Source organism: Cucurbita pepo, chromosome 5, assembly GCF_057944985.1.
Source record: "Cucurbita pepo subsp. pepo isolate OVF chromosome 5, ASM5794498v1, whole genome shotgun sequence".
NCBI classification, from domain to species: domain Eukaryota; kingdom Viridiplantae; phylum Streptophyta; class Magnoliopsida; order Cucurbitales; family Cucurbitaceae; genus Cucurbita; species Cucurbita pepo.
In genome coordinates this window covers 15,926,002-15,948,642 of record NC_141802.1, presented here as the reverse complement: position 1 = coordinate 15,948,642, position 22,641 = coordinate 15,926,002, and the positions used below count along the sequence as shown (strand labels likewise).

The 22,641-nt window shown below is 36.5% G+C and overlaps 3 protein-coding genes across 4 annotated transcripts; 1 reads left to right on the top strand and 2 right to left on the bottom strand.

Moving 5' to 3' along the window:
- Positions 1-267: 267 nt before the first annotated feature.
- Positions 268-6,226, bottom strand: LOC111795101 (copper-transporting ATPase HMA4). The gene is made up of 8 exons (XM_023677347.2): positions 6,164-6,226; positions 4,887-5,611; positions 3,740-4,211; positions 3,291-3,458; positions 2,919-3,173; positions 2,322-2,444; positions 1,747-2,232; positions 268-837 (listed from the first exon to the last, which is right to left on the bottom strand). Exons 1-8 carry the CDS (start codon positions 6,218-6,220, stop codon positions 445-447), a joined length of 2,679 nt encoding a protein of 892 aa, XP_023533115.2. The 5' UTR covers positions 6,221-6,226; the 3' UTR covers positions 268-444.
- A 3,026-nt stretch (positions 6,227-9,252) lies between these two features.
- On the top strand, positions 9,253-13,243 carry LOC111795609 (protein IN CHLOROPLAST ATPASE BIOGENESIS, chloroplastic). 2 transcript variants are annotated; one of them, XM_023678135.2, is made up of 11 exons: positions 9,255-9,474; positions 9,563-9,646; positions 10,380-10,454; positions 10,538-10,580; positions 10,653-10,710; positions 10,811-10,978; positions 11,536-11,598; positions 11,693-11,787; positions 11,872-11,953; positions 12,098-12,208; positions 12,815-13,243. In XM_023678135.2, the coding sequence occupies exons 1-11, from the start codon at positions 9,360-9,362 to the stop codon at positions 12,953-12,955; spliced, it is 1,035 nt and encodes a 344-aa protein (XP_023533903.1). In that variant the 5' UTR covers positions 9,255-9,359; the 3' UTR covers positions 12,956-13,243. The 2 variants fall into 2 exon arrangements, with proteins under 2 accessions (XP_086979852.1, XP_023533903.1); XM_087123726.1 differs by having other exon boundaries at positions 9,253-9,474; positions 11,693-11,953.
- A 2,453-nt stretch (positions 13,244-15,696) lies between these two features.
- On the bottom strand, positions 15,697-21,337 carry LOC111795587 (filament-like plant protein 7). Its single transcript, XM_023678099.2, has 6 exons — positions 20,770-21,337; positions 20,331-20,470; positions 19,986-20,124; positions 17,482-19,912; positions 17,300-17,357; positions 15,697-16,562 (listed from the first exon to the last, which is right to left on the bottom strand). Exons 2-6 carry the CDS (start codon positions 20,427-20,429, stop codon positions 16,014-16,016), a joined length of 3,276 nt encoding a protein of 1,091 aa, XP_023533867.2. The 5' UTR covers positions 20,430-20,470; positions 20,770-21,337; the 3' UTR covers positions 15,697-16,013.
- Positions 21,338-22,641: the final 1,304 nt, after the last annotated feature.

Sequence of the window (22,641 nt, the reverse complement as noted above, 5' to 3'; positions counted from 1 at the left end):
TATTTAAGAAAAAATAATTTCCAATGGACTTATTAATAAGAACTTAACTAAATTATTTACGAGAAACATAAGTTTTTCGATGGGTAGCCTCCTACGTAAACTTGTTATACACACGTAACAACCTCGAGACAAATAGCCCACAAAATTTGCTCCAAGATGGAGGTCACTAACCTACGTATTAAGCCATCTAATTCCAAAAGGCCTACCTACAACCAAGGCTAGAAAGAATAATTTATTTATCAATCTATGAGGAAAAGATACAAAAACTATGAAATGAACGAGTTTGAAATGACTTTTTTTCAGAGTACAACACTTATTTCATTACAAAAAAGCACTACCTTCGCTACTTCTAACAGAAGTATTTTCAAAAAATCTTGAAAAATGAATTGAATCACAACTAAAATCATCACTTTTTCATCACAAACTCACACCAAACTCAACATTTCAAGTGGATTGAAAATTCAAGGGTCTCCTATAGCATTTCAATAAGAGAGAAGAACATACGACGCTAAGGGAGGAAGCAGCCATGCAGGCACCGGCGAGCCACGGCGGCAATCGGATTCCAGTAAAGGGATATAAGATTCCGGCAGCAATAGGCATACCTATAATATTATAGCCAAGTGCCCAGATGTAGTTAAGCCATATACGATAAACAGTTTGTCTTGAGAGATCTATGGCTGTAACTACATCTTCTAAATTGCTTCGCATGAGAACTATATCAGCTGCTTCTATAGCAATATTTGTTCCAGCACCAATGGCAATGCCAACATCAGCTGCAGCTAAGGCATGCGAGTCGTTTACTCCATCTCCCACCATTGCCACAATATTCCCTGTTGTCTGCGTTCACTTGTCAACAAAAGATCAGTTACTTCATGAACTTAATAAAGGATCAGTTACTTCATGAACTTTAATGACCACACCAGTCGTACACTTCAATATAGTCAGTTCGGTTTATATCATGTTCATCCTTGTACTTTTAATGTCTATATTAGTTGTGAACAATAATAAGAAAGTTTACAAATTTGGTCATTTTTATTCGCTGAGGATTGTTGGGAGGGAGTCCTACAATGGCTAATTAAGGGGATGATCATGGGTTTATAAGTAAGGAATACATCTCCATTGGTATGAGGCCTTTCAGGGAAACCAAAAGCAAAGCCATGAGAACTTATGCTCAAAGTAGACAATATCATACCATTGTGGAGAGTCGTGGTTCCTAACATGATACCACAGTCATGCCCTTAACTTAGTCATGTCAATAGAATTCTCAAATGTCAAACAAAGAAGTTAAGAGCCTCGAAGGTGTAGTCAAAAGTGAATCAAGTGTCGAACAAAGGGTGTACTTTGTTTGAGGGCTCTAGAGAAGGGAGTCGAGCCTCGGTTACGGGGAGCCTGTTCGAGGGCACCATCATAAGCCTCAGGGGAGGCTCTATGGTGTACTTTGTTCAAGGAGATGATTGTCGAGGATGGTTGGGAGGGAGTCCCACATTGAGTAATTAAGGGGATAATCATGGGTTTATAAGTAAGGAATACATCTCCATTGATATGAGGCCTTTTTGGGAAACCACAAGCAAAGCAATGAGAGCTTATGCTCAACGTGGACAATATCGTACCATTGTAGACATTCATGGTTCCTAAAATAAATATATTACCCATGGCTATATCATTTCAATCTGATTATTCTTATTGAGCATGACCATAAATTTCCTACAGATGCAGCAAGTCAAGCTGGAGAAACAGAAGTTTTACCTTTAAGGATTTGATCTTGTTAGCTTTTCCAATTGGATCCATCTCTGCAAAGACCTCATTGATCCCAACCCCTCTTGCAACGGCAAATGCTGTGGCCCAGTTATCGCCAGTGACCATTATGCTTGAGATGCCGATTGAGCGAAGATACGATATAACAGCTTTAGTCCCAGACTTTGGCGCATCTATAACACCAAAACCTCCAGCTACCCTGCCATTTATAGCCACTAATATACATGTTTGAGCCAGCCGCTCATTTTCTATAACATAACGATCAACTTGAGGACCAACAACAATGTTGTGAGCTCGCATGAGCCTTCGGTTTCCTACTAAAACTGGTTTTCTATCAATTTTTCCTCCAACCCCTCCTCCCGGGAACACCTCAAAGTTCTGTATGCGTTTGCGACATTCGGTTCGGGCCCCAAACTTTTTTCTCATTTTCATTGCATGATCCACTACACATTTTGCTAAAGGGTGTTTGCTGTTTGACTAAACACAAAGATTAAAACAAGTAAGAACACAATTTTAATCTCATTTACTTTGCATGATCCATCAACTTGAATTACAAGTGCACTCACCTCAATTGCTATTGCTACATCGCAGAGCTCCTGCATTGGAAATGTAGAAAAAAGCACAACACTAACAACCTCTGGCCTGCCAACCGTTAGAGTTCCAGTCTTGTCGAAAACTACCATTTTCACCTGTTCAGTTGAAATAAAAAGGCTTTGATTCAATATTCACCCAAGTAAAAAGTTAACCAATTCCATAATCATCCACAAATGAAACCTTCATGGTTGAAAGTTCAAAGGACAAAAGTACTATAAAAATATGTAAAAAAACGTCTTGAAGTGCTTTGTGAGAAGGCACTTGTAAAGTGTAGTTGGCCAAAGTACTTGACCAAGATGCACTTAAAAGCACTTTTAAGAGTGTAAAACAAAATATCAAACATTCCTTTTTTACTTAAGTATTTATAGTTGGGGTGCTTTCACTGAAAGCACTCAAACACGCTTAGGGTTCTACATTCTTAAAAGTAATTTTAAGACTTCTTGTTAAAGCATTTAAGCTAAAAGAAAAATACTCTACAAAAAAAGTAGTTTAAGATGCTTTTAACTTTTTCTTTAAAGCATTTTATGTCACTAACAAATGACTTTCGAGTAGGCGTAGACGTAGAGTACCTTGTATGCATTTTGAAGTGCACTTGCTCCCTTAATGAGGACACCAAGAGAAGCACCCTTCCCTGATGCAACCATGATAGCAGTTGGTGTTGCTAAACCAAGGGCACATGGGCACGCGATCACCAGCACTGAAATGCCAAATTGCAGTGCAAGTTCAAACTCATCCATGCCCTTTGGAATAAAATGTTTAGGGTACAAACCAGCTTCCCCACAAATTAACCAACCAAGCCATGTCACAAATGCTGCCACAACAACCTAAATGTGAAAAAGAAAGAAGGAAACAGAACTTTAAAATTATTCATGGTAAGAGACTCTTTAAGTTTTATTAGGCAGTAATTTGTACCAAGCAAATGGGTAAATAATTAAACTCACAACAGGAACAAAAAACTTTGATATCCGGTCTGCTAATTTTTGAGCCGGTGCTCGTGATAGCTGAGCTGATTCCACTAGTTGTACAATTCGAGAAAGTGTAGTATCAGATCCAACATGTGTGGTCTTAATAAATAAGCATCCATTTTCATTGACAGTCCCGCCAATAACCTGTTCATGGCATCAAACGGTGCAAATTTATGAGCTAAATTTAACAGTCCCGCAAACTTAAAAGATAATTTCTTTGGTAGATCCTAACACAAATTATGTCCACAATGACAATCATTGATTTTGGGTGCCAAGCTATAAACTCAATATATTTACAAAAAAGCCTTCCTTCGATGTAGTGATGCAATTTTGATACATAATCAATCCTATTTGTTTTTCTTTCTTATTAAAATGAATCGAATCCTATCTTTTTATATATATCCGAAAGGACAAGAAAAAAGTACCTTATCACCGGGTGTTTTCGCAATGGATCTTGCTTCTCCAGTAATTGTACTCTCATTCACATTGCTTTCACCACTAATAACAATTCCATCAACAGGAACTTTTGCCCCAGCAACAATCTTAATGATATCATTCCTCTGTATCAACTGGGTATCAATCTCCATCTCTGATAGCAAATTTCCATGATCATCAAAGGTCATCAAACAAGCGGTATGAGGAGCAAGATGAGCAAGCTTCGCTAAAGCATCTGATGATTTCCCTTTGGCCATGACCTCCAAATACTTTCCAAGTTGAATGAAGGAGATCAACATGGAGCTAAACTCAAAGAAATCTTTCCCTCTAAAAGAGTTGGAAGTGGATGCTTTAAATACTATGTATACTGAGTAAAAGTATGCTGCATTGGTGCCTACAGCAACCAAAACATCCATATTTGCTGATTTCTGTTGTAATGCACGGTATGATCCTACATAAAATCTGTTAAAAATTATCCACAAAACCATTAAACTATCTAAAACACATTTCAACTTCAAGAAAACTACGACTCTAAACCTTAAGCTGAAACATTCTCATTTTCAGCTCCTTTTTTCCTGTTTCTTGTTTTTCTTGACAAAGAAAATAGTAACTGATCCTTAATTTCTTATTCCTGCCTTTTTCCATTGAAAAATAAGACCATAAATGTGTTAAGCAGCACTTTCTTATCCAAAATGCTCTTGAATTTATCCAATATTCTACAGTTTCAACGCTGCCTCTTATCACCTCTCTCCACACACAAGCAAAGAAAAACATGTCACTTAAGAACAATGCAAACCTTTTTATGAACAATTGGAAAGATTTAACAAAATAACAGAGATTGGATTAAAACTTGTAAACCCTAAGACTAAAATCAAACCAAACATAGCCAAATAATAATTTAATGAAATTTAAGAAGTAATTAGTGTTCACCCTTTTAAACAATGTCCATTTCTAATGAAAACCCATTTTTCTTCTGTCTCATTTCTTTGGGAGAAACTAGAAACAAGAAAATGTTACCTAGTTATTAGAAACTAGAGGCTAGCAGAAATGAGAAACAGAGACTATGAAGAAGCCAATGGGAAGAAGCTGATACCACCACAATATTGATAGTTACAATGATATTGATGATAAAATTACCTCCGGCCAGCAAAGAACTGGACTGGTGTGCAGAAGATCCATTTAAGAACCATTCCAACAGTAAGCATATTGTAAACCCTAAAATTCAACCACTCCCCATAAGGAGGAAGCATAGGAAGCACCATTGCAAAAGCCACCACAGGAACAGAAAACAAGCAGCTGAACAAGAACAAGTTCCTATAAGTACAAGCTTCTTGATGCTGCTCCACATCTCTTCTCTTCGGTGGCACATACAAACTCGCTCCGTAGCTCTTGAGGCACTGCAAAAGGGACCTCGGACCAGTCCGGTCAGGGTCATAGTGGATGGAAACCATCTGCCCTAGCCCATCCATTTCAACAGAGTTCACTCCAGAAGCTTGCTCAAGAGAGGTTCTTATGGCGGTCATGTCCGCAGGGCCAACTTGATCGAGTTTTATATGAACTTTGTAGGCCTCGTCTGCGGCGGAGATGAGCTCGGATTCGAAGCCGGAATCATCGGTGGCAGCGAGGATTTCGGCTTCGGTGGTCAAATTTGGATCGAAGAAGATTTTGGCTTCATCTATTCCGGGACCGATGAGTACTCGTTTGACGCCGTTGACCATGCGTACGGCATGTTGAAGAGATCGAGCTTTGGCCGTGCAGATCATTCTTCTGATTCTTAGACGACATATTGCAATGCCTTGTTCTGAGAACTCTTCGGCCGCCGCGAAACCTCCGGCTTCTAGAAATTCTGCCACTCTGTCTTCCTGTGATATTCCGACGACATACTTGGTATCGGAAACGTTACTGTTCTTAATTTATTTTCCACTTTCTCACAAATAATAATACTTCTGGTAAATTATGAACCTTTAATTAATTAATTATTTATTTATTTATTTTATACGTCTGAAAATAGTTTAGAGATTTAACCAAATAGAAAACTATAAATATCTTTATAATTAGACGAGTAATTACAAAAGTAAAACTAATTTTAATCTAAATTATATTTTGGATAATTCGATTATATCCATAAACATAGCTTGATAAGAGTGTAATTCTAAATCTATATAATAAGTGACTTCGATGTATAAAATTTTGTATCGTTTAAGCTTATAATTTGTATTTTGTAAACTCATAAATTTTATTATTAATTTTTTTTTTTGTTATTTAATTTTTAAATTTAAACTAAAATATCAATTTGAAAAATGTATCTATATGTTTTTTTAGTTTGATTAAAATTTAAAATTTAATAAAGAAAAATTAGGAAAAAAATGAAAAACTAAAAGTAAATAGTTATTAATTATAAGGGGAGAACTTACATTATCGAGGTCCCGTGGATTTAGAGGCACCTTAAGATCATTAATACTGCCATCCATCTTACTCTACCCTACAGCCACAAACCCTAAATTTTATTCATTTATAATATATTATTTAAAAATAAATAAATAAAACTACAAATATCCTTACAAATAAAAAACTTTCTTTTTATATTTTTTAATTATTTAAAAATGTTAGACCAACAAAATTATAATAATATTTGATCATATAAGATTTCTTATTTCCTCCTAGTTTTTTTTCTACCTTAATATTCTCTTCAAATAATTACTATATTTTGTGGATCTTTGTCCTAGTGATTTTGTAATCACTTGCATACATGACAGAATAGGTTGGGCTGGAAAAAATCTTTTGAACCAAAACAAAATTGAGTGTTAATTGATTTGGAATTTTGTTCGTGTTTGAGAAATATAAAATTCACAATATAAAACTGATAAACTCACAATATAAAACTGATACTCAAAATACTTGTCCACTCTTCTTTTAGAATTATATTTAGAGGCATACACAGAACAGGTTGGGCTGTAAAAAATCTTTTGAACCAAAACAAAATTGAGTATTAATTGATTTGGAGCAATTTAGTTTTACAATCCAATCTAACTATCAAACAAAATGTGTTAATGGGTTTGGAGAAACTTCACTGACGTTTACAATCCAATCCAAAATTAGTGTTAATTGGTTTGGAGCAACTCATTAATGTTTACAATCCAATTCAATCCAACCAACTATCTATCCTGAATTGGGTGTCGAGATATTATGATTATTTTTAATTATTTAGAAGTTCTACCTCTTAAATTCATAATCAAAATCTGATAAAGTTAAAATGTTTACCGGTAGTAACTCAACACTTATACATTTAAATATTTGTGATGTTTTGGAAAGTTGGGTAAGATTTAGTTGGTTGTTGTGATTCACCAGATTCAAACTAATATCAACCAACAAATCCTTCTTACTTCTAATAAAAAAAATCTTTCACATAAACAAATATGAATTTTTGTTCTTGTTTTTAATCTAAACTCAACAATGGGCTAAGATCAATTAATTAAACAAGGAGAATGTTAAGAAATAAGAAAGAAGGAGAAATGAGGCATTAACGTTACCCGGTTGTTGTTTGGATCTGTGACAGACCAATCAAGTTTAGGAAGAGAGGACGGTGACAGTGGTGGTCGGAGAAGCCGTCGGCCGGAGAATGGGGAAGAAGTGGCACCGTGCTGCAGACGGACGATCTTTTTTTTTTGTTTTTTTTGTTTTTATTAATCCGGTGGCTGCCGGAAAAGGAGAGAGAAAAGGAGGAAGGGGGAAATGGGAAGAGGAGAGAGAAAGTGTGTGATTTGGGTTGGTTTTTGGTTAGTGGTGAGATGATGTGGCGTATTCAGGAGCGGTAAGACCGAGTCAGAGAAATACGGAAGGCTTACAGGTCTGTTCATTGCCTGAAAATAGCTGCAATGAATTACACACTAAAAATTTCAAAACTTGAGGTTGTTTTTGGGCTTCTATTGGCTCCTTTTTTTTAAAAAATTATTAACGTTAATATTGATTACAAACGTTATATATTTTCAATTTTTATAATAATACTGAAAATTTTATAGTGTTGGTTGTAACTCTATTTTCGAGTTTGTTTGATTAAAAATGGATTAAAGGGTTTTTTTTTTTTTTCTTTTTAGTTTAAGGTCTAAAAATGAAAATGATGGACGATACTGTAATATCTCACATTGGTTGAGGTGAAGAACAAAACACTCTTCCTACCGGTGTGGAAACCTTTTTCTAGCATATGTGTTTTAAAGCAAACCTGAAAGGGAAAGCTCAAAGAAGACAATATCTGCTAGCGGTGGATCTAGGGCATTACAAATGGTATGAAAGCCAGACACCAGATGATGTGTCAGCCTTCTCATTGTTCCCTGAAGGAGATAGACACGAGGTGGTGTGCCAGTAAGGACGCTAGCCCCAAAAGGAGGTGGATTTGGTCCCGAAAGGAGGTGGATTTGGTGGAGTCCCACATCGATTGGAGAAAGGAACAAGTGCTAGTGAGGACACTGGGCCTTGAAGGGGGGTGAATTGTGATGTCCCATATTGGATGGGGAAGAAAACAAAACACCATTTATAAAAGTGTAGAAACTTTCCGACGATTTTAAAACCTTAAGGGGAAGCCCAAAAGGAAAATCTCAAAGAGGACAACAATATGAGAGGACAATATCTGACATAGTACTCGGTTTTATAATTGCATTATTATAGCAATGGGATAACGATTGTGCAACATTTGTTTTAATCCAACAAACAAGTCAATCGTGAAAAATTTAAACAGTGTGAACAAATAGCAATATATGCTCGAACCTCATGTCATGTTTGAGAGAAATGATTTAGAAAACATGGGTGAGAAAATTTGTTAAAAACAACTTTAAAGAAAGTAATGTTACAGACTAAAAACAAATAAGCAGCAACAACAATTTTGATAACATATAACTCAGGTAGGAAGAAGTAACAACTAGTCAATCCTCCTATAGTATACTTCAGGACATTTTAGCTTTGATAGGTGTAGACATGATTTTGATAATGGGTCATAGACCACCTATTAGCACAACAATAATACTAAAGACCTATCTAATATGAAAGCAAGTAAAAGAGGTTTGAGACGGGCATGCAGTCATGGACAACACGTCCTAGATAAGTATGACAAAAAATATCCAAACGTGCGACCACAAGCAACACATCTTATATAAGCATGACCATGACACTTGACCACATACATTCTGATACTCAAGTCAACTAGGGTTTTCAAGAAGTCTAATAGAAATTAAGTTTTACGAGTACGTTACAGGTGCAATCACCTTTCGTAATTACAAAAATGCGTAAGCTTAGGTCAGTCTGTATTAAAAAAAAAAAAAAAAAAAAAACTTTTACATTTAACTGCCCTTTTTAAACTTAATTAATTATTATTATTTTTTTGTTCAATTTATTTATTTCATTTGTAAGTTATATCGGTTAGAAAAAGAAAAGAAAAAAAAAAAGAAAAAAAAAAAGAAAAAAAGAAATTAGGAAAATAAAAAACAGGAACTTTATCGGAGCGCCTCAATTTTCATTTCATATTTTGTTCACAGAAAAGATGAGATAAAAGCAGTTATCAATGAGGCCCATGTATTGCTGCGTTCAGCGATTGTGAATCGAAAAGTTCGAAAAAGCAAGATGAAAATTGGTGGTGGAGTGGTCTGTGGAAGTCCACGCGCCGCCGTTCTACCCTCACTGCTCCTCGGCCGCCGTGGAGTCACTATCCGCTGCTCTTCATCTTCTTCGACTTCCGGTAAGTTCACCTCGAGCTCATTTTTCGCACATTTCCCTAATAGATTTTCAGTATCTTAATGCCTTTTTGAACCATCGCCGTGTTGCAGACCATGTATCATTCATCAAGGATGTTGCGGCAACTGAGCCTCCTCAGCATTTGTCTAATTTGTTGAAAATGCTGAAGACTAGAGGTATGTCGTTGGTCAAGCGCTTCAAATCATTCCTATCATGAATCTTACACCAATTAATCGCTAATACTTTAGAGCTTGCCCGATTGAATCCATCAAATTTGTCCAGGCACTGAATTCTTCGTTCTTTGGAGTTGTTTATAAATTTTATTAGGAGTGTGAAGCTTGACACTCTAATTAGAATTGAAACAATAATGTCCTCGTGAATAGATTTCGAATCTATTGGAAATCCGTAGACTAATTGCTTATATCTCAACATTTTTATAAAACGATTAATAACCTGAGTTTTTGCTTCAATTTTCCTCTGTGGCATAAGTTTTTGTTATTGTACGCTTAATGTATCGTTATGTATGCGTTTCTGCAATATATTGGGCTTGTTTGTTCCTTTATTTTTTTTGTTGGCTACTTCTCTCATAAATTAAGGCCTCTAATAGCATTTGAATCCCTGGAGGTCTAGTGGTCGAGGCCCTTCTTGAACTTCATTTCATGTTCTATTTTCTGAAAATTATATGCCGAGTCATGTCATGCTTATCTTCATCCCCAAAGGTTCTATCAGTTTCTTTCCATTCTCCTCTCCCCTATAAAATGTTGCATTGGCTTTCCTTATACTAGTAAATACTAAAAATAACTATAGAATTATACAACCAATTATAAGCCTGAATTGCCACATTTTTTGAACCTGCAGACATATTCTTATCTACACGGGAATCTCCTGTAAATTGTTGGTTTTAAGCAGGTGAATCCATAATTTCTCCTGGAGCCAAGCAAGGAATTATTCCTCTTGCCATTCCACTGGCTAAAAACAGCTCAGGTATTATGTTAGAATTTTTCATTCAAATTGGTTCGCTTTATAGGTGTATGATATCTCAATCTATTCTTTGTTCTTGTTCCAAGGTACTATAACTGCATTGCTGCGCTGGCCAACAGCACCCGCTGGGTAATAAGAATAAACTTTTTATATTTTCTTATGGGTGCTTCATCCTCCATCTTAATAAACTTCTATCCTCAGGATGGAAATGCCAGTAGTAGACGTCAATAGGAATGGAGTGTGGCTACTAGCCAAGAACGTAAGTGAAGCATCTATTGTGCAATTGTTTCCCATTTTTCAATGTTCTAAAACCATTTCCTTAGACACTCTGATATAGAATTCAGTTCTTTGTTGTGCAGGTGGATCAATTTATTCACAGACTTCTAGTGGAAGAAGATGCCAAAGGAAGTGGAGAGCAAAATGATGAGCTATTTCTTGCAGCAGCTGATGCTGGGCAGAAACTTTATGAAAGGGGTGATTTTGCTGAATCTCAGATCAAAAACATTGATGGGTATTTGCTGAAAAAGGTATTCTACAATTTCTCATAGTGCTTCTCTTGGTTGTCCCCATCAACGAAATTTTTTGTATACAAGTGTTTTCTTAAATGGGGCAAGGCGTTTCCTTGTTGTGACAGGCAAGTTGGTTGTGCTCCTTGACAAAGCTGCTTGCCTTGATCATCACCTTTTTGGGGTCTCTCTAAGAAACAGAAGTTTCAGTTTTCTGATGTCTTTAGACTTCAGAATCTTCTTCTCCATGCTTCTTGAAAATAAAAGAGAATTTTTTATGTAAAAAATATTTTTATGCATAAACAGGTATCTTTAAAGTGTATTTAAGTAATATATTTTATCTTCTGTACTGCTATCTTGTTGCTGAAGAAGTAACATTTTTGCATAATGCAGTTTGTGCTGGCATTATAGCCTTCAATTAGAAATTTTCCTCTTTTCTTTTCTTTTTCCTGTTTTTAAGTCTCACATCACACACGATATACTTCCTAAGCACATTTTGGGTGGACACAATAAAAAAAAGGTTTAAATCATCTGCAATGTATCTTGCAGTGCCAGGTCTGACAATCTTTCAATCTCAGGTTGGGATATTTCCAGATATCATAGAACGTAAAATATTGCGCCATTTTGAAGAAGGCGACCTTGTAAGGCTGTCTTTTATGAAATACTGAAATGCAGTGAGTGAAAGAAGCTTTGACTCCAATTTACGCACTTGAATATCTTTACCCGCTTGTGTAGGTTTCAGCTCTGGTGACGGGAGAATTCTATACTAAAAAGGAGCACTTCCCGGGATTTGCACGGCCATATGTATTTAATGCAGAGGTTTTGCTGAAGTATGTGGGGAATTTTTTTCATCACTCCAAAAATGCTTTGGCCGAGAATGTACCTAAAGAATCTGTGCTTTCTTCATGCATCAGGGTGGGACGTAAAACAGAAGCAAAGGATGCTGCGAGGGGAGCCTTAAAATCACCATGGTGGACCCTAGGCTGTAAGTATGAGGTATTGACTTTCTGGTTGATCTCTTTTGCCTTTTTCTTAATAGCTTTCTGTTTTAAGCCCCTTGCCTTGGGAGAGATGGGGAAAGATAAAGCAAAGAATACTTGCAAAAAGTTGATTCTTGAGTTGGTTTTGGCTCATATTCAGGAAGTTGCTAATATCGCTCAATGGGAAGATGAACAAATTGAGTATTTGAAAGAGAAGGTCACAGAAGAAGGAAAGCTAGAAGACCTCAAAAAGGGAAAGGCTCCTGCCCAGGTTTTTCACTGTTCTTTATGGATTACTTTAAAATTATCAAGCAGACAAACATTAATTAGAACAGGTTATTTTGTCAAAACTACCCTTTGCATATGAACATTTTCATGTGTGTTGAGTGTCCATTTGATAACCATTTGATTTTTTGTTTTTGCTAATTAAGCTATAAATATTACATCCACCTGTGGATTTCTTTGTTTTGTTATCTACTTCTCACCTGTGTTTTAAAAAACTAACCCAAGTTTGAAAACTAAAAATAGTAATGTTCAAAAAGTAGTTTTTGTTTTTGAAATTTGGTTAAGAATTCAAAAGTTTTCTTAGGAAAGATGAAACCTATCATAGAGAAATGATGAGAAAACAAGTACAATTTTCAGAAATCGACCGGGTCTAAACTAAACAAGTGGGTAATCTGTGTCTATGTCTTTCATATTAATAATCTATTATCATTTTTAAGTTTTAAACTCCTTTCAATATGTTGACAATCCTACTGTTGAAACGTTAAAACTAAACGAAAAATCTAGACTGAAGATCAGTTTTAAACCAAGAAATATCATTTAGTAGCCTAAAAAATTACTTCTATAAATTTTGTTACTGGCTTGTGCACTGCAGGTTGCCTTGGATCAAGCTGCCTTTTTGTTGGATTTAGCTTCGGTTGATGGGACTTGGGACATCTCTGTGGAGCGTATTGCTCAATGTTATGAAGAGGCTGGCCTTCAGGAGATTGCGAGATTCGTACTTTACAGAGACTGAATACAAACAGAGGCATTTTTCTTCTCTACACTCTTCATTTTCATTGTCTTCTTCCTTCTGGCTATATAATTATATCTGTATTTCTTCATTGTGTAAACATCATTCTTTTTCTCTCCCCTATGGATGAGACAATCCTTTCCCTACAAGAATCGGTAGACTGAGGGACAAGGAATACTCAAAGTTTCTCTTGATAAATTATAATGGTTTTTTCTAAAGCATATAAGAAATGTCAGAGAAATGTGTTTGAACATTTTTGTTTCCAATGTGATTAGTTTTGTTTTTCCTTTTCCTTTACTTGATTCATTTTATCAATAAGGTAAACAAGTGGGTAGTTGTTTGTACGTATAGCAAAATGATGCCTAGTATTGTGTATACGACAACCGAATATAGCGTTTACTAGCATAGCTACCAATCATTTCGATATAAACACCCTTTAATTAAGGATAGTTTCTGATAGTTGATTTACATGCTCATAGTCGATCATCCATTGCTTGAAGGTATTATTTTACAGCTTTTGCATGACTCGTATCTATTGGTTGATTGGACTATGTAGACTCAGAGTGCTTACCAGTGTTCTAAGTTAGTTTTAGTTTTGAGTTGGAGTGACTTAAGTGTTGCAAAGAGTATCATCCTCATGTAAGATACTTGTGATGCCTTAAAGCTAACGAAATATGATGGGTGGGTAGGTGCAAAGCGATGATTCGCTTCTGCTTAGTCTGGAGCTAATGGTATAAGCCTGTGCCGTATAGAGCCTCTTAGACAGATTTTGGGTGCTTGAGAGATTAGCCTGGGTTGGATTAACAAGTACTCAGAGACTTAAATTGGGTTGCTAGCTACAATTCACTCACATGGTTTGGCTTGGTTGGGCTATTGTTCTCTTGGGCTATGTGGCTTCTACTCTCTTCTAATTGTGGCATACAAATTACAAACCACTTGGGCTAACTGGTTTCCTCCCCAGTACTTTACTTTAGTTATTTATAAAATCTCACTTAGTCATTTAGTACACATGAAAATTTGAGGAAGATATAATGTTATGCTCCTATTGACTTTAAAGTAGTCATTAACTGGTATACTTGTTAATGGTTAATACCTAATTAATGGTTTAATAACTATAAAATTAATTACTCGTCATTTAGCTGTTATACTTGTTAATGATTAATGCCTAATTAATGGTTTAATAACTATAAAATTAATCAATGCCTAATTAATGTATGTTTCATATTGTTAATTACATTCCATATTAATTTCTTTAATTAAAATTGAAATGCAAATATAATTCAAAAAACTATTTGAGGTTTGTCCTTCCTAAATTATAAGTTATTTAGGTGTTCATATGATCCGATAATTCGACCAATTTAGACTATCTAATCCAAACTATAAAAGTTGGGTTGATTTTTTTTTTCATCAGTTTGAGTTGAGTTGAGTTGAATTTTTAGAAAATAAAAATTTGGTTTGATTTGCGAGATGACATTTGTTGTTTCTTGAAATAGGGTTACAGTCTCACTCAACCTAACCCTATTTTAAAAAAAATTAAGAATACATAATGTTTGTAACCGATACTAGTGATGTGTTGTGACATGTAAATATTTGATAGAATTTGTGAAGTCTATTTGGGTTGCTCCAGTCACCAATCCAACCAACTCAAAATTTTAAAACTTGACCCATATACATTAACAAAAGAGTATATGAAATATATTTATTTATTTGCTCGGGTCACCGATCCAACCCTAGTTCAACTTATATAATTGTTATGAAATATATTTATTTATGTTTCTTTTATTTGTTTGTCTTCAGAAATCAATCTTCTAGACACTAACAAATTAATAATAAGTTAAGAAACTAATTTATTGTGTCACTTTTTTAATCAATTTTACTCCACATTACATTTTAATTTTAGTCATTCATTTACACTATTTAAATTCAATAAAAAAAAGTATATTAATTCAACTTTGAAATTTCACCGTTAAAAAGATTTAAAACTATATGCAACACACTTCATATTATTCAAAATTAAAGCAAAACAATATCATAAAGTGCGTTGCATTCCTCTACCTCTTCATCTAGGAGCTTGAGAAATTAAACACATTAAACTCAACTTGTTCATCATTCACATGCTTTGTCAACTTCCCTTTTATCGGGTTGTCCTATTGCTAACAATATTCCGAGTATAATAGGCACATCGATAAAGCTTGGCTTCGATTTAATGCATCGTTCTTTGTCATATACTCTTTTGTTAATGTCTCTAGTGATATTGATAACGAAAGGTAAATATTTTGTTGATTGTAATGATAGTTATGTTGGTTCTTAAGGCCAACAATCAAATATCTCGTCATCTTCACACCCTATACATTCTATTGATTCAGTTCACTACAACACTAACTTACTAGCACCATCGTTGAATGTCACGTTCTTCAACACATTCGACATCGATGCTACTTGAGTTATCAATGTCATGATGACATCGGTTACAATCACTCTAGCTTACTAAACAGAAAGTTTTACCATGTTTCTTGTTTAATTCCCATTCGATATTAGAGAATGTTACAACTTACAATGTCTGTCTTCTCACGACATATAATATCGTCAAAGTTTAAACTTCACTAGATCATAAATAGACATGAAAACATAGACGTATACAATAAAACAACACAAAGATAGGAGGACGGGCTATGTTTAAACTTCACTAGAGGATAATAGACATGAAAACTTTGACGTATACAATTAAACAACACAAAGATCAATTAAACAACACAAAGATAAGGTCTGGCGATGTATAGTAGAACACCATCCATGTCACATGAGTATCAGGCACAAAAACATTCATTGGTCAGGTTATATGTTCATGTTTAGGCATGGATTTACATATGTACATCACAAATTCATTCAATCATTACAAAACCTGCAAAATTAGGAAGCATCCAATCCCTTATTATCTATATTTCCTATTTGTGCAGCAACAAACCAAACAAAACAGAAACCAGAAGTCAAAGAAGAGTAAACTTAGCTGCCAATCTTGTCGTTAACTTGTTATGCACTTCAGTGCTTTGCTTCCTTCACCTCATCCGCCGAATAGAACGGCCTTTTTATGGCTCCTGCCTTTCTTCTTTCTCCATAAGAGTTTTCTCCACAACCCCCCATCCCCATCTCCCTGCTTTCGGCTCGGTACGATAGCCAAATTACCAACTGTATCTTTGTCGACTCCATTTTTATGTCCATTCCATATGAGGACTGCTTTCTGTGGATCGATTGCCTTATCAGGGTCTGACGTTGAAGTGTGATTGGCATCGACTTCGACAGGCTTCAGCATTTCATGATCTTTAGGGAAGGCATCATCCTCGGCTAGCATTTGATCTAGCAGAGAAAACCGGTTATTTGTCGTCTTCATATTAGAGACAGTTGGGGTCGAGGCTGTGTCTGTCGTAGGGGTGGGGGTGGTTGTGGTGGTGGAGACGCTCAATGTTTGCGTTTCGTCGTTTGGATTAAGAATGACCTTGTTTAAAAGTGCAGCTTCCTTGGGAGTAGCCAGAGCCTTCAACTGCTTCCCGAGGTTTAGAATCGTCTCTTGGCACTCGGCTAATCTTTCAGAAGCAGTTGTTATCTCCCATTCCTGCAAGTTTGTGGAATACATTACAAATGAAAACAATATAACCCATCAAACCATTGGAACATGAGACTGTAGTAGAATATACTTTTATGGTCACTTTGCTGTAACAGTTTAAGTTCACCGCTAGCATATATTGTCTTATGTTTGTTTTTCCTTTCGGGCTTCCCCTCAAGGTTTCTAAAACGCATCTGCTAGGGAGAGGTTTCCACACCCTTATAAATAATGTTTCGTTCTCCTCCCTAGCCGACGTGGGATCTCACAATCCACACCCCTTTAGGGGGGGCCCAGTGTCCTCACTGATACTCGTTCCCTTCTCCAATCGATGTTGGCCCCCCAATCTACCCCCTTTGGGACCAGCGTCCTTGCTGGCACACCGCCTCATGTCCACCCTTCTTAGCCTCCTTGATGGCATATATCGCCCGGTGTTTGGCTCTGATACCATTTTCCCTTCTCCAATCGATGTTGGCCCCCCAATCTACCCCCTTTGGGACCAGCGTCCTTGCTGGCACACCGCCTCATGTCCACCCTTCTTAGCCTCCTTGATGGCATATATCGCCCGGTGTTTGGCTCTGATACCATTTGTAACAATCTAAGCCCACTGCTAGTATATTGTCTTTGAACTAGGAAAGATAAAACTACTAAGGAACAGCCAGATATCTAATCTTCATCCAAACTATACATCTCAAGATGCATAATCAGTGTCCATTAATGAAGACGCTTATATGTTGAAATGAACTTACCGTGCGTAATTGCTTCTCTTCCTGAACGAGATCCATGCTCGGGTTTTGTTTCCTTGTGCTGAAGAAAAAACATACCATATTTGAATAAAGAAATTTTATGATCACTAATGAAGTTCGGTAATAGAATCAAATAATCTTAAAACTAATGCATTTAGTTAAGTAAATCATAGAGAATTCAGAACCTTTCCAGCTGAAGTTGCAGTTCAAGGCATGTGGCTTCTAATTCTTCAAAGCAATTGTTTTTATTGTCCAATTCAACTTCTAGAGCTGTAAACTTTCTGCGAGTCTCATTTAGTTCGTTTTTCGCTGCCGTTAGCTGTGCATCGAGATCATGATTCACCACTTGCTGATTGACAATTTGACCTTCAATTGTTCCCTTCAATTCTCTAAGAGTTTCTAATTCCTTCTCCAAGTTGACAATCTTCTTTTCTGATTCTTGAAGTTGATTTGTTCGTGTTTCTCTTGCACCGTTCGTAGACTGAAACTTTGCTTCGAGATCGTTCTTCGCAGATTCTACGCTTGTAACCTCTTCTTTCAATTTTCTATGTTCTTCTGTTAAGGTAGATTGCAGCTCTCCTGTTGGCACATCATGGTTCTTTGAAATGCTATCCTTTTCCAAGCATGGAAACTGTTCTCTTAGAACACGTGATTTATCAACTTCTGAAACGTGCACCATCGTCCCTGTTTCCAGATCACAGTCGCTACGTGATTCATCCCAATCGAAATGCTTCTTTATGGATTCTCTCATGCTCGAAACGTCTTGAAGTGAAAAACAGTGGTTCATTATCCAATCCAAGGTAGAATTTAGGTCTTGTAGAAAGTTTTCAATGCTTGCCTTTCCATTCAACAGGTCATAACAACTATGCATAAACTGCTTCAAAATAGTGTTAAGTTCAGACATCTTCCATTGGAAAACTCGTACCATATAGCCTGTAGGTGCTTCTGAATAGAAACTACCATCCTTTTTGTAGGAAGATTTATCATCATCCAAAGACGACACGCTAATCCCTTCAACGAGCTCAATCAGTCTTGACACTGAACCACGTATATCGACCTGATGAGTGATGTCAACCTCATTCGCATCACTCACTGAATCTATCCCCGAAGGCTTCAGCAACATGCTGCCATTATCACAAGGGACATTAAGTTCATCACAACGATTTGCAAACAGTTCTGTATCAATAAGTTGTTCAGGACTCCGGTGTATCATCGCTGCTCGAATATCCTCCAGTATTTGTTCGGGGTCTCTTTTGGATACACTACTTTGGTCAAGGACCATTTTCGAGATATTTTGAAGCCAATCAGGAACTTTACCCATTGATACATCTCCAGATATAACATCTGGGTATGTTAAACAGGAGCCCGGATTACTACTTTTCGACATTGCTTCAGGGTAACATCTATTTAGCTCAGTTTCCACGGACTTCGGTTTTCCATTAACTTCATTCGAAAGAATATGAGAATTTGCAGCAGATTTTTCAACAGAGACAATAGCCAATTTCTCCATTTCAACAAAGTCATCCATCAGTTCCAAATCAGAAGATCCAACTATTTTGCACGTTGTTGGCGATCCTTTTAGCTTTCCATTTTTGAAGTGCTCGAATTCCGAAATCAATGGAGAAGCCCATGATTCAGCAGAGCTACCCTTATCATCGCTCCCCGCATCAGACATCGAGGCAACTGGAAGCTCAGACAATGTTAGACCACTTTTTCCTGATTCCATAACTTTTTGACCATTCGATAATTCATGGGGTGATGCAACTTGTAACGAAGATGTGCGAGCTTGCATGATTTTTATAACTTGAAGTTCGTTATTCTTTTTGTTGAGAGCTTCCTTGAGGGCACAGTTCTCTTCTTCCAAAGCTGACACTCTACAAGTTGCAACATTAAGACGTTCGTTACGAGTCTCTGGAGAGCTCTCTAGTGAAGAGTCCAAAGAACTTGTTGGATTCGATTGCCGTCTTCTGATCTCAAATGAATCCCTTCCTAGCATTTCAACTTCATTTTTCATCTTTACCAAGGCCGCAGGACCTGGCAACCTCTTCCGAACGAGGAGACGCAGCCTTTGACACTCAGATTCTAGCTTTGCAATCTTTTTCACACCCTCCAAATGTTGCTTATGCGATGCATCAGCAGTTCGTCTATGAAATTCTCGCTCCTCATTCCGAATCTCGACCTCCTTTTCAAGAACTCTAACTTCATACTTTAGAGAACCTTTTTCTTTCTCCGTGGATTCTAATCTCGATACTAAAGCATTAAGATCCGTTTCCACACCGATCAACTCTCTATTTAGATCTTCAATCATCTTGTCCTTCACCAACAAAGCCTTGCTAAGTTGAGTGTTCTCCGCACCCAATTTCGAAAGCCTTTTACCAGCATCAGCTAACTTCTCCTCCAAAATCTTTCGGGTTTTTTCAAATTCATTCGATGTCTTTGAGACAGCATCATGAATCCTCTGTTCCTGCTCTTCTCGAACAAACCGGAGCTGCTGCATACATTCCTTTAAAGCTGCATCTAAATGAATCAATCTCTCTTCACCAGCAACCCTCTTCTGTACAGCATCATTGAGATCTTGCTTTAAGATTGCTACTTCAGATTTTGCCTTTTCCCATCCTACGTTGAAGCATTCAAGAAAGTTATACTTAAACCATGCAAATAAAAGCTTAAAGAAAGAACAGAGAATTACTGGCAATGGCTTCTTGTTCCATGTTTGTAAGTTTCTTCACAAGTTCATCTTTTGTCTTACAATCAGAGAGAGCTACAGAAAGCTTATCATTTGCAATCTCAAGATCTTTCTCTAACCGTGCTTTGTCTATAAGAAGTGTCTGCAAAAGGATATTAAACAAATAAGACAATATTACTTCCATTGATGAAAGCATATCATAAAAGAAGCAACATATCAATATCAGAAGCTGTGCTTGAGCAGAGCAAATCATATAATAGGATTCTTCAGAGATCTGATATTATTAAGAGAAATTTGCAGAGAATTGAAGAAATCCCAGTAAGAAACTAAGCACAAAGATTACATTACCTCTTCTTCATTCTTATTCACAGAGAGGTTTACTTTATCACTTGAAACGATGATCTTCTCTGATGATTTCTTCCTCCAAAGCCAGCTCTTCTGGTCCATCACTTTATCCACTATGTTTCTTCAACCCCCAAAAGAGAAATCTGCAGCCACCAATGAAACAATGATCATTAAATACCATTAAGTTCATAACAAAACCTTCAGCTGTATCCATCAGCAAGTGATAATGTACAAAAACAGACAAAACCCACATGACCCTTTTCCACAAGAAACAAGAGAAACCACCCCCATCCCATAAAAAGCTTCAAAGCTGAAGAACACCTCAATGGGTATTCAAACAAGTCAAACAAATTTCACATTCCACCAGAAACAAAAGGATAGAAAACCTGCAAGAGTTGAGTCTATTCAAACTCGAAAAGGAAGAGAAAAGGAGGAAATATACCTCAAAATAGAAACCCAGGTGAAAAATCCAGCAGAATCACGAAACCCATTACAAGAAAAGGGAAAAAAAACACAGAATCACCACAAAACCCAGATTCAGAAAACAGAACTGCATGTGAAGAAGAAGCAATTTCAGGTTTGTTCACCACATTCCAATGTGGGCAAGTCCCAAAACCGGAAGAATGGCTCTGCTAGACCGACACACGCGCGCACACACACAAAAGGCCTTCAAATGGACACGGAGCAGAGAAGAATAGATAGTGAAAGTAGAGAGAAGGGTGATGAGCGAAGGGGAAGGTGGAAATAAAAAGGAGAGTGAGAAATAGAGAGAGAGATGGGGGGGTGGGGGTTGGCAAAATGTCGGCTGTGATCGAGGTGAAGAGTCGTTGGAAGGAAGATTGGTGGCCATTGATGCGATTCGTTGGAGGGATTTTGGCGGGGCGCTTTAGCTTTCATCCAACGGACCGCAAGAGCGAAGGTCGCACTCTTCGCCGTGTATGATATGATCCTTGATTGCTATCCCAATGCTCAAACTCAACTATCAATGTCAATTCAATTATTACATTTCTTCCCTTTTCATTTCAGATTTAAATATTTTTCGTTTCGTTAAATGAACGAAGACTCTCTTATTTGCTCACGGGAGGTTTTTGGAGAGGTTTCTAAACCAAAATGAGAGAAAATCTACGGGAAGTCGAGGTAGAGGTTGTGGGAATTGATTGTGAAACGTTAAAATACCGTTTCCTATAACTTTAGGGTAAAAATGATCTATATTTGTAATTTATAAGGCCTTATAAAAGACGGAACAATCATTTATTGTGCTAATTTAATAATAAATTTATGTCTTTTTAAATGATATGTTAATTTATGGTTGTTTAGCTTAAAGGGTCGCCTCTCCACTGTGATATTATCCCTAAGCTCTCGTAGCTTTGCTTTGAGCTTCCAGGTCTCGTACCAATGGGGAGAGTATTCCTTGATTATAAACCCATGATCATTTCCTAAATTAGCCGACGTGGGACCTTCATCCAACAAGTCGATCACATGACTCAACTTTTTGTCGGATAATCTGGCTGTTTGATATGTTTATTCGATGCCAACATTTTTATGTTCTAATTTATGTTAATTTCTATATATAAGACCGTAAACTACACATTAATGATTTTAAAACACAATTCTAATTAATAGTCTAAATTGATTCTCAATTACGAAAATTCAAAGTTTTAATTCTTAAAATTTAAGGATCCCTAAAATGAAACCCGACCCATTGATGCGAAGGTTCTTGGTAGGCTATCGAAAGCAAAGCACAATGGGGTGGCATTTATAGCACTGGTCATGATTCCATGTCAATTGATTCATAATATCAACTTCAATGTGTGCCCACCAACACTTCTACAACCAATCTTGCATAGTGGTTACCAAACAAGTTTCTTCATTATTTATCCATCATTTTCATCACAAATTATTATTATTATTATTTTGAATAAATGGGTTTCGTTTCATTAATGTTTATTTGATGATGGTTGATATAAAGAGAACGTAAAGTTGTGTTAATAGATCTAGCGTGATGTTTGTTGAAGCCGTGAAGCTGTTTTGATAGTCGAGATGTGTGTTATTAACCAATAAACATTTTTTTTTTTACAATTTAGTTATTTATAGAAATATTTACATTTTTAATTGATGGAACTTCATGTCTATGTTTGTTCGTGAGAAAAGAAATATAGAAAATTTGGTGATATGGTCATGAGGAGAGTGATGGTATATCCCTTTCGGTCCCCCCTTTCCAATGTTTTGTATCTATATGATCTAAGAGAGGCGATACAATACATGTGAATAAAGACAAAATATGCTGAGGTTTCCACACCTTTATAAAGGGTGT